The sequence below is a fragment of the Corvus moneduloides genome, chromosome 18, assembly GCF_009650955.1.
Source record: "Corvus moneduloides isolate bCorMon1 chromosome 18, bCorMon1.pri, whole genome shotgun sequence".
Lineage (NCBI taxonomy): Eukaryota > Metazoa > Chordata > Aves > Passeriformes > Corvidae > Corvus > Corvus moneduloides.
Window position 1 is genome coordinate 11950943 of NC_045493.1, and position 12066 is coordinate 11963008.

The 12066-nt window shown below is 43.9% G+C and overlaps 2 protein-coding genes across 3 annotated transcripts; one reads left to right on the forward strand and one right to left on the reverse strand.

Annotated features, from left to right (window-relative positions):
- Positions 1-542: 542 nt before the first annotated feature.
- GPN3 (GPN-loop GTPase 3) lies at positions 543-4684 on the reverse strand. Its single transcript, XM_032127771.1, has 8 exons — positions 4563-4684; positions 4368-4476; positions 3459-3626; positions 2920-3044; positions 2141-2256; positions 1745-1841; positions 1244-1372; positions 543-790 (listed from the first exon to the last, which is right to left on the reverse strand). Exons 1-8 carry the CDS (start codon positions 4608-4610, stop codon positions 728-730), a joined length of 855 nt encoding a protein of 284 aa, XP_031983662.1. The 5' UTR covers positions 4611-4684; the 3' UTR covers positions 543-727.
- A 56-nt stretch (positions 4685-4740) lies between these two features.
- On the forward strand, positions 4741-11409 carry DENR (density regulated re-initiation and release factor). Of its 2 annotated transcripts, none has more exons than XM_032127774.1 (8): positions 4741-4822; positions 5900-6014; positions 6764-6783; positions 6899-6983; positions 7609-7698; positions 9739-9855; positions 10334-10473; positions 11120-11409. In XM_032127774.1, exons 2-8 carry the CDS (start codon positions 5909-5911, stop codon positions 11162-11164), a joined length of 603 nt encoding a protein of 200 aa, XP_031983665.1. In that variant the 5' UTR covers positions 4741-4822; positions 5900-5908; the 3' UTR covers positions 11165-11409. The 2 variants fall into 2 exon arrangements, with proteins under 2 accessions (XP_031983665.1, XP_031983664.1); XM_032127773.1 differs by having other exon boundaries at positions 4776-5040.
- The last annotated feature ends 657 nt before the right edge of the window (positions 11410-12066 follow it).

The window sequence follows — 12066 nt, forward strand, 5'->3', positions numbered from 1 at the left end:
GGGGTTCCGGGATGCTTCGCTCGCAGCTGGTTTTCTCTCCTGTGCATTTCCAGCACAGCCCAGCCGGCTGCAAGGGGCACTTCGTGTAAGGAAGCACAAGAGGGGTCCAAACGTGCTGTGTTCAGAAAGATACAGTATTTTTAGGTGCACACTCCTATTACTATCATTACCTTCCCTGTGACCCAGCGTTGCTGGATTTGTCCCCTGGTACCTGACTCACGGCATGTCAGGGAGACAAAATGGGAGGGTTTGGGAGGTGAGTCACAATAATTCAACTGTAGGGTTGGGGTTTGTCCTTTCAAAACGCCCTAAGCATGGCTTGTCCTAGTGGCAGTCTGGAGGTGAATTAAACCACCGAAATTTCCCCAACTTTTGAATGGTTTAATTCAGCCAGATCAAGACCTGCCACACACAGAGTTTTGGAAGCCCTTTTCCTCTAGATATGCAGGATTTGCTGGGCTGTTGAATCTCTTGCCCAGTTCTGGCTCGGCTTTTTTTCATACGTACTAACATTGGCCTCTGTATTTTATAACACACAAGCATAATAAAAAAAACTTGTTTATTAAAGTAGTTATGAGGTCATGTAACTCACTCTCCACTATAAATATTAGTTATTTTACAGGTAAAATATCAAGTGTGTTTGTGTAGGGATTGGGTTGGGGGTTTTTTTTTCATTTTTATTTTTTACCAAAAGCAAAGTATTTTCCTCCCTGTTTGAACATGTTTTTTACTCATCCACGTGATCTTGAAAGTATTCATCCACAAGAGCAGATTTATCTTCTTCACATTCCTGTCAAAAAGACCAGAAAAATATAAACCTTCCTGGGTTGAACACAGGAATTATCAGGGGACTTTGAACAGTCATGCAGGAAAAAAACTTAGTGATCTCAATGGTCCTTTCTGACATTTGAAGGTTAAAATTCTGTTAATTTTGAAAACCAAAGTAATACTTTTAAACACAACCACTTGATCAATCTCCATATACAAGGTGATATTAGAGAATTTCACTTTTGTAACTCTAAATGGAGATGGTACAAGCATTGTCACTGAAAGACTAAACATGTCTTATTTTGAACTGTACTATATTACTCTCTTATCTCAGCAGAGATCCCTCCAGGGCAGGGGCTGGGCATACCCCACAGTACTAAGACAATATTTATTAGCAAGGCAAAGAATATATTTGTATTACAACTATATTATGGATCCTTTCTAATTTTTAATCTTCTCACCAGCAGTCCCTTACCTTTGGTTCTTTAAATTCCAGATCTTCCCCATACTGAATGGTGAAGTCTATGTGCTGCAGAACTATGTTTATACTTTCCTCATCAGAGCGATCCAGAGGCAGAAATCGAACCATACCATAGTCATCAATCTATAAAAGGATTCAAAGGATGTTGGTACAAAAATGCAGTCAGTTAATTCTCAATCACAGCACTCTAAGCCACTTCCTTAAACCACATTTGTCTGGACTTCTAAATACCATTTAAAGTCACACTGCAAACCAATGGTAATTCCCTACTCAGAACACCTGGTTACCAGTCCTAAGTTCTACACTGTAGAAAAAGCCATTTCCCAAAATTGCCAACAGAAAAGAATTCAAAGAAAATGTATTGGCTACAATCCAGCTATCAAGAGTATCATATCAGTAGTATCAAGAATCTCATGCTAATCTGAAAAAATGAAAAACTGAGTTAAAAGAGGCAAAAAGTGATAGTGCATTTTAGGGTACAAGCAATATACCTACCAATCCACATATAGATTTGGTCAGTTTTTTAAACCTTTTGCTTCTCAATATACTTGTAGAATCTTCGATCATAGAATACATATCTGGATCCAAGTACCTGCAGAAACAAAGTCACCATTAACATTGAAAGTCTGTCATTCAGAATGACACAAAAGACCCAAGATAATTACTTACAAAAAAGCCAAAGATCAGTACAAACATGGAGCTATTCTTTTGACTCTGACTAAACTAAGCATCCTACCCAGATGCTTAAAGACTATTGTTTGAAATAAATGAAATCCATCTTCTCCCATTCCAAAAGAGTCTGTTTTAATTGTGGGAAACATTAGACTGAATTTTCAGTGAACTCTGCCTCAATATATTATACTACAGAGCAAATAATTTTTTGGAACTTACTTTTCTATTTCCTTCTTGGCTTTCTTGCTCAGCAAATCCATTTTGGTCATGACGTTAATCTGTGGAATCTCCAAAGATATCATTGCACTGAGAGCTGCCAGGATTCCAGAAATAAACTTGAAGAGGATGAAAAATGATGTATTAAAGTACAGAAAAACACAACACAAACACACAGGACACTCAGCCACAGGCCAAATCTGGTAATGAATATATGGAACATGGACACCAAGCCCTATGAGGAATTATTCTCTGTTGGAAAAAGGCGGTGCCAAGTATCCCCTCTATTTTTGGAGCCTCAAATATTGATCTGCCACTGAAAAGGGCACTAAGAAAACCCAAACCCTTCTCAGGATAGTTACTGCTAAATGGGGAAAGTGGCCTGCTTGTTCTCGGGATCTGAGAAAGTTCTCATGGAATCACAGAAGAATTTAGGTTGGAAGGCGCTTCTGGAGGTCATCTGGTTCCTACAACTGCTTAAATAGAGGAGCTTCCAGGTCAGACCAGGCTGCTCTGGGGTTCGCCCAGTCAAGTTTTGACTCCATGAACATTCACTGCACAATCCCTCTGTGCTTGTCCCAGTCTGACCACTCTCACAGTGCTGGTTGTCTTTACATCCATCTGGAATTGTCCTTGCTGGAAGCTGTGTCTGAGGCTGCTGACGACAGCAATCAGATCTCCCTGAACTTGGCAATTTTTCCTCCGGGCAAACCCAGCTCCTTGAATGGCTCAGACTTGTTCTATATCAATATGAACTTTTTCAACAGATTTCAAATGGATACCTTAAAAGATTCCACCATAAACTGAGAATCCACAAGGAAAACTCCACAGACACGGAATTCCCACTGCTGCAGCTGCTCCACCAACTGTTTCATCACTGGCAGGTGCGTGTAGAGTTCGATCTGACCTGGGGCACACTCAGGATATTAGAAGGTTGGAATGTGAGGCAAACAGGAACAGTTCACAGTTACACATAGACACAGGATTGCATTTAACATAAATAAAAACTGCTAAGGAAAGCACCCTCTTTTCAGGCAGCTCTGTCTGTGTTTGGGTGAAGTGGAAAAGACCTCCTTTGGTCTCCAGTTAGTGTTAAGTTTGCAGTTGCCACAGTATTCCCACAGCACATGATGCTACCAAACATCTGTGCAGTCACCCAGATGAACCCAGGACCAAGTGCACTCCTAAGACACCTGAAAGTGACTCTGACAACTGTTAATAGCTCATCAAAATGTGAATTATCACGACCATCTAAAACCAAATTTTCCCATTTGAGAATTTTCCAATGAAGAGCGATACCAAAACATTGGCGTGTGTTTACCTGGGCAATCAAACAAAATATAGTCATCCTCCACGTGCCCAAGGCTCTCCTCCAGCCAGTTGAAGTTATTGGCAAAGTATTCCATGCAAAACACCAAGCCACCATTGGGGCCAAACCTCAAGGACTCATCTTCCATGACATCGTCCACTTCTATCAGCTCGCGGATGTCTGTGACAACACACACGTCACCAAAAGCCGGGAAATGAACTCTGCAGGCAGCTCGGCAGGTGAGAAAACTAACACGGCTTTACAGCAGCGCTGGGTGCACGGCATCTCCCCACTCACAGGCACACCCAGCAGCCACACAAAACTGTGGACGAACTTACACAAGTTCATTAATTCCCACAATACACACATATACGCTAAATACTTCCCCGGACTTATTTGGATATGAGTAGGGGTCTTTTGAGGGTTCCTGGTGATTGTTTGGGAAACATCTCATTCCCCAAATTTTCATCCTATGGTCCTGCATCTTCTAGTGAATCTCTTCTCCTTGAAGGTATCTCAGCTATGTGGCCAGGTCAAGATGCACATTTTTTATCATCTTTGTTCAGACCTACTGTTGTTCTCAAAACGGAAACATCTGCCAGTACATATCAATCTCTAGTGTAGGCAAATACAGGGATTAAACGCGAGCTGACACAGGGCAACAGTCGCTGATGCAGGCAGTTATCACTATTACAGCGCTACATTAATGTCTGACATAGGCACTATTTGCTACCAGACCAGGCATTATTTGGGATATCACTGATATAAGGATCACACATTATTTTGTTTAAACCGTTTTCCAACATCTTCCCTCACTGTCGCATGACCTCCCTTTTACAGCAATAGAACTTGTGCGCTAGCACGCCCCCGGGGCGGTTCGAGCCCGGCGGTGCCCGGGGCTCGCCGGGGGCCGCCGCTCACCTGCCATGACGGGGTAGCTGAAGAGCTCGGCCGCCGGGTCCAGGTTCACCACCTGCACGGCGCGGCCCAGCGCCTCGCAGTGCTGCACCATGGTGGAGCAGTACGTGCTCTGCAAGGCACACACGGCCGTCAGGAGCCGTCAGGGGGCTCCCGCCGCTCCCCGCTCCCCATCTTTCCCCGCCGTTCCCCGCTCACCTTCCCGCTGCCCGCCGGGCCCATCACCAGCTGCGCGTACCGGGGCATAGCTGCGGCGGCCCGGCGGGAACTGGCCGCTAGGGCGCTCCGTAGCTCGGCTGAATACGTGACCGGCGCAGCGCATAGCCCTGCCCGCCCCGGTACGGCGAGCCGGCGGGGTCAAGCTGTGCACGCCCCTCTCGCGAGACGGTGGCGCTGGGGCGGGCGCACGTGCGCGCGCGGTGAGGGACCGGGACCCGCCGCGGCCCGAGGGGCCTCCGGTAACACCGACACTGCCCCCGGGTCCCCCCGCCCCGCCCCGCTCCGCTCAGCCCCCGCCTGCCGGCTCCCACACCCGCCCGCTCTCTCTCCTGCGGAGCCGCGGCGCTGCCGCCCCTCGCAGGGATCCCCCCCGGTGCTTGTACCTGAGCATCCTCCCGGCGCCCTCCTTTCCGTCAGCCCCGGCACCGCCCCGTCCTGCGAGCCCGCCCCTCCTCAGGTACCCGAACCGCATCCCCTCAGCTCCCCCCACCCCCTCGGCTCCCCCCCATCCCCTCAGCTCAGCTCCCCCAGTCCCCCCCAGTTCCGTCCCCCAGCTCCCACCGTGTCCGTGATCCCCACCATGCCTGGTGTCCCAGCACCCTTCCCCCGACCTGCCCTCACTTTTGCCCCCTGACCACCCAGCACCCTCCTGCGCCTATTTGAGGTCTTCCTGAGCACCCCAACATCCTCACCCGCACTGTGACCATCTACCGCCTGTCCTTGTCCTCCTACCCTGAACCCACCATCTCTGGAACTTTCCCTCAGCATTCCTCACTGCTCAACACAGCTTGTACAGCAACCGAAGCTTCCTCACACATATCCTGTTTGTTCCCATCTTCCTGGGGATTTCTTGTGTGTTCCAAACTCTTTCCTTGTTGACTTCTGTCTTCTAAGTCCCTTGCTTGAAAACGTGTGTGTAAACCGCTATTAAATCCATTAGTGAGTTGAGTTCGCTTTCCTTGCTTTATGCTCTTTGGTTTTGTTTTTTTTCCCAGTGTTCTTGGATCAGCTTGTGACTCTTCAAGCACTGATTTAAATGACCTCTTTTCTTTGCTAATATGCGAGAGGTACCTGCCCCCGGTGCCCCCGCTGTTCATGTGCCATTGATTTAACATGATACTTCACGTTGTGCTTAACCCAGTGTGTTCTGCAATTCCCTGTGGGTTTCTGAAAGGTCTTTCTTCATTTTCTTCTCCCTGATCGCTCATGCTCTTTTGACACTTTCACCTATTTCCTCGGGGATTGTTGTTGAGTTGGGATGTGACTGACTGAAACGCAGACCTTGGGTCCTCATTCTTTCACTGTGTGACCTCCAGGCTTGTGACATGGCCACAGATGTCGCTGAGCCGGTGGTCCCTGACTGCAGAGGGGACGGCAGGAGCGGTGCCAGGTCAGACGCCGATTACCCCCTCCGGGTCCTCTACTGCGGAGGCAAGTGCTGAGAGCTTTCTGGGTGTGAAGGGACTGGGAGCAGAGATCTCTTCCTGCAGGAAGTCAGTAAAGCCATTAGCTCAGAAAAGGGCTCTGAGCATTAGTATGACAGTAAGAAATGGAACACATAAAATTAATTGTTGTACTGTGTTTAGAAGTATTCTTTGCTCGTTACATTTGTAGTTATGGGGGTGAAATTTAAAGGGAATCTTGACAGTTGTGTTTTTAGATAGGAATGTCATTTTGCTTCAGGCTGGAATACAGTTGCAGGGGATTAAGAAATAGCTCTATTGTGTCTGAAAGTCTGCAAGGTTGGTTTGGGTGCTTGTGGGGCTGAGCCCCTCTTTGGAATGTTGGCAGTTCTTGGAAAAAAAGAAGCTGACCAAACCATGTGGTACTTTGTTAGGTGTATCTTTTCCCTCAGGTAGAAGTGCTGTTTTGTTCTGTAGCTTTTCCCGACGTTGGGCATCTCCTCCCTTTCCCTCAGTGCCTGGCAGCTCTTGCTGTGAAGGTTTTATCATAATGCAGAGCATGTAAGCACAGGTCTAATGAGAGAGGATTTAAAATGTGGAGTGGCAACAATAAAGTCGTTTTTGAGTCAGTGTGTGGTTATAACCAGAAGTTATATAAGAAATCATCCCTGACTTTAAAACACCATTTGGAATTTAATTACTAAGGCTGTAAGTAAAAATGTAAAAAGTAAAAAATTCCTTTTGTAATCTGTTCTTTTTTTCCCCTTCTTTCTCCAGTCTGTTCGTTGCCAACAGAGGTGAGTTATTTTTTTGTTGTCCAGATTTCCTTCTGTCCTATTATGCCCTATTTTGGTATATTTGTGACATATTTTGTCATTCCTCCACTGACACATTGATATGGCTTTTCTCTAGTACTGTGAATACATGCCTGATGTGACTAAATGCAGACAATGGTTAGAAAAGAATTTTCCAGATGAGTTTGCAAAACTTACAGTAGGTAAGAGTCTTTTCTATTTTCTAGCTGATCTGTGCCCTTGGACGTATTTAGAAATATTTGAGCTTGTCCAGTTGTTATCTCTTTCCTTTTCCTGCTGTATCATGTGAAAGTTAATGCTTTGGATGCTGTGAAATACGTTTTATAATGTCGGGAAACACTAAATAATCAATGTGTAGTTTCATTAATAATATTTGAGCTTTCTTAAGGTTTCTACCATAAACAGTCATCCATGCACTTGTTTTCCATCAAAGTTAGTTTATTGGATTTTATGTCTGTCCAGTCTACAGTGGATGGCTGGAGGCAAAGTCATTAATTATGGGGAACTTACTTGTTTGCATTTGGAATTTCAGTAGTAACATTATCATTAGTTTCTGTCTCTGTGCAAGAGCCTTTATTGAAGTGGTCACTGTGTCTTTGAGCTAAGGCTTTTCTGGAGTCTAATTTGCATAAATACTGTAATGAAGATGTAACATGCATCAGTCAAGGGGCTGCTGCACTTCAGCATAGTTTACTGATTTATCATAATACCACTTTACCTTACTTTCTGTTCCTGTAAGGCTGTGGTGTCTGACCACTAACTTTGTTCTTCTTTTTTTTCCCCTCACTGCTTTCTGATGCACATAAGAAAATTCACCTAAACAGGAAGCTGGGGTTGGAGAAGGCCAAGGAAATGTGGGAGGAGGAGAAGAAGAGGAGAAGAAGAAGCAAAAGAGAGGCAAGGTCTAAATAGTTGATTGTGGTACTGATTTAAACGCAGTTTGGGGCATCCCTTTCTCACCTGCTGGTCTGGACCAGGGCACGAATTCCTTGCATCTTGGTGGTTAGCTCTGCACAGAACATAGGGAATATCTTCCTCCCTGTGGCAGCAGAGTTAGCTCTGTGACCTGTGCCAGTGGAAATGTTGGACAGGAGAGACAGGCAGGGAAAGGGGACCTGCATCCTGTGCCTCATTGTTCCTGTCACCGCTGCCACTCTCAGTCAGGGAGCAGTTCTTCCCAACCTGAAATCAGCTGGCATTTCTCCCGGAATGCTCTGCCCTGTTGAGCAGCATTTTATGGGTTGCTTGTGGAGTGGAACAAAGGCTGCTTCCCTCTGTTAATGCCTCATGACTCTGCTTTTGCCTTTGTTCCTTCCACCTCTCTGTATTCACGGAACAGGATTTGGTTTTATGCTTTTAAATCTATTACCTGCGTCTCCATTAACAGCTGTGTCTCTTCCCAGCAGTAGTAGTGAAAAACATTTTCAAAACCCAACGTTGGAAGATACAAAGTTATGTGGAACAATTTAAACACAGTTTTATCTTCGATTGTTGGAGTTCTTTCTGCTGAATTAATTAACATACTTTCCACCATAAATCAGAGTGCCGAAGCTGTTAATATGCATTTGCCTGTGCAGTGTCAGGTTGTGTGCAGTGCTCCAGAAATTATGGTTAATACCCAGTAAGATCCATGTTTTATGCCACATATATTTTTGTTTTATTTTTGTATCTTGGCAACGAGTTTAATTTGCCTTCTCAGTAGGCAATGTGTAGTGACAACAGGATTTCATGTTCTGTAACTTGGATGCTTTTTCCAGAGATTTCAGGACATTTTCTTTCAACATTAATTTGTTGTGAGGGGTGGTATGATTAGTTTTCAGTCTGGTTTTTGGTTCTAAAATAATAGTGTTTAAAATATTTTGTGATTTTCTCCTAGAATCCAAATCTTCATGAAAGAGTGTGGTGTTAAGTAGGATGGTGTAAGAGTGACCATAAAAATGTGAGGGAAAACAAGCACAAACTTAGTAAGACACTTACTGAAGAAAATTTAAGGCAGAAATTTACTGTCTTAAAATTACCAGACACCAGTTTATAATAAAACAGAATTGAAAGTGCTGCGTGTTAGAAACAGAAACAGTCACAGGGGTTGGTTTACTTGTCATAAATCCTTTAGGTTTTCATGCTGAGAAGGCTCAGAAACATGAAACTTTGGTTACCCTGGAATAACTTGATGACTGTACACAAAGTCAGCCGAGATCTTAATCTGGCTTGAAGAATCCTAACGAGGGGAATGTATCTTTTGCATGCTTTACTCCAACTCATAAATGCCTGATACATGGAGTGTTCCCACAGGCTGGCCTAGAAATAGGCTGTAGGAAAGGTGGTGTTAGATGCTGTGGAATTGGGCTGCTGTGGCTGGCTGCTGTCAGAGGTGTGGGGTTTGCTGCTGGCTCACATATCCCTGTGTGGTTCACTCTGGGGTTGTGCACAGGTATCCAGACCTTGATCTGCTGTTTAACCCAGCAGCCTGAGGAAAACAAGACCTTGTGGCCTCAGGAAATGGGCACGAGCAGCTTGCTTTACCTCAGACACAAACCCTGAGGATGTTAAAATACTTGGGGAAAACATCAAAGAAAAATTTATTTCTAGGATTACACCAAGAACAGTGTAAATGTAGACCGAACACAGTAATTAGTAAAGTGTGGGGAAAAGCCCTTTTTTGCTGACTGTAGTGGGGGTCTGCTGTTCAACCTGTGCTTGAATGCACATTTGACATGTATATGTTGTTATTTCCCATAATACTTTGATGACACGGGATCTTTCTTAAATAATACTAAACCTGAGACAATGTGCAAAATATATTTTTGTTTACCAACAGTGTTGGGGAGGTAACAGTTTCTTTGTTTATAGGGACGAAATCTGACCTTGTGGGCTTTTTTCTTTGATGAACTATGACATCATTTAACTAATCATGTAACCTTATGCTCTGTTTTAAAGGTGGAAGAGGTCAGATAAAACAGAAGAAGAAGACTGTACCACAGAAAGTTACGATAGCTAAAATTCCCAGAGCAAAGAAAAAATATGTCACGAGAGTGTGTGGCCTCGCAACGTTTGGTGAGTTTGGGTTTTCCTGGTATTGGGTGTGCCTGCCTTTAACCTCATGATATTTCTTCTGGTTGTATTCCATTGAGAAATCTGCTGCCAGCTGTGTGAGGTGGAAGTCCTGAGGTGCTTTTAGCAGTTCCAAAGCATGCCAAAGGTACACTGACTTCTCACAGGGATAAATTATTAAGGTAGTTATTGCCATGTTTTTTCAAACAAATAGGGCTACAGGTATTTTGAAACAGGGTGCAGACCCACGTCAACAGAACGTGTAGAGGACGTCCAGCACTTTCTACCTTGAAGCATTTGTACATCTGTTGATGTTTTGGATGTAAACAACAGGCTTGGCTTTCAATGGAAACTCTAGCAAAGTTTCAACTGTAAAGCGCCACTGCTTTTTCAACAGTTAAAACAAGATTTTGGCTTTAAACTTGAGAAAATATTTTTATGACAACAACTGTATTTAAATTGTTTGTTTTCCCCTTGGCAGAAATCGATCTTAAGGAAGCACAAAGGTTTTTTGCTCAGAAATTTTCCTGCGGTGCCTCAGTAACAGGAGAAGATGAAATCATTATTCAGGGGGACTTTACAGATGACATTATTGATGTAATCCAGGAGAAGTGGCCTGAGGTAATAAACCCTTTCTTCTGTCAGGAAGACACACACTTTTCCACATTAGCCTGTGACTTTCCAATGACTTTGGAAAAGGGTTTCATCTTTGGCAGCACAGACTGGTGCTTAAAAATAAGAGCATGTTTTTGCATTCCCACCCTGCAGTGAGGGAAGCATGTCAGAATAAATCCAGCTGTCAAATATCTGTGGCTTCTTTGTGACCATTTCTTAGCAGTGAGTGTCTAAATATTCTTACCTTGCTATCCTATTTTTCAACACCTCTTAAAATATCGCAAAATTAAAGCAAACAAACCCAAACCCCACACATTTGTGCTTCAGAAGAAGAGATCAGCTAGTGTGAGTTGGGCTGAAATTTAAGGCTGAGAGCTGTAATAGCAGGGGCTTTCTCTGACTCTCCCTTGTCCTGGCATTTCCCAAGTGGAATTCTTTATGGTTTAACTCCATAGGCCTGTCTTTATTCACAGTCCTGCAGGCTCAGCTGTGTCCTGCAAGCACACGTCACTGACGTAGAATTTACAGCAGGGAATCTGGAATGGTGCTGTTCACTTCTCCCACACTTCACTACATTTACAGGGGTGCACGTCGAAGGAGGCATGTAAAAAGAAAATACTTAATTTGCTGTGTTTTGGATTTTTCTCCCTAGGTGGATGATGACAGTATTGAAGATCTTGGAGAAGTCAAGAAGTGATAGTGAAAGACTACCTTTATTTAATTATATGGTTATAAATGATATAGCAAAAGTGAGGCTTCTAAATCCATTTGCTCTGCAGTGAAACTGTGGAGAACCCATATCCTTGGCATTCTCACTGTTCTGTATAGGCTGCTTGTTTTTTTGTTTTGGGGTTTTTTTGTGATATTTGCCAAAGTTAAATTGGGGTTCTACCATGCTTAAGCATGAAGTAGATTTAAATAAAATTACTGTTCCTCACTGAATAGTTTTTGAGTTTTTTTACATCTACTTTCCTTTAACTATCTTACAGGAAAACAAGAATTTATGGCATTAAAATATTGATTTTCATCTGCTGTCCTTTCTGCTGAGCTTAAGTGAATAAGGCATGTGGCTGATGTAGACAATTTTACCTCTCATTTACCTGCAGAGAATTTTAGAAATTAGAATGGAACATTCTAGAGGTTTGTTAACAATGAAAGGACAGTGAATCCTGGAGTGGCCACACAGTTGGGCTGAAGTGATCATTCTACGTCCCTGCCAGCTGAATTATTTTATTGGCTGGAAACACTGAGAAATACGTGAATATGACTTAGAAATTTATCCTATTTTCATAATTCCAAAGATCTCCAACCCTGCTGGGCATCTAGGTGAGGCAATTGTAGTGGCTTTATGCTTTTGTCGTGCTGCTCATTCAGGAACACAAATTAATAGTGAGCACTGTTCCACAGGCCATGTTAGCAGTGGGGTGGGGTGCCAGCTCTGCTCTCTGTACTCCCACAAACAGCCTCGAGCATCGATTTAGTGGTTTTTGTTGCACTGCTCTATTTAATAACACTAAATGCAAAGTCCTGGAAGTGACATCCTCCTGCCACTGCAGAGCCTCTGTGAGCTGAAAGCCAAGGGGGTGATGTGTCAGATGC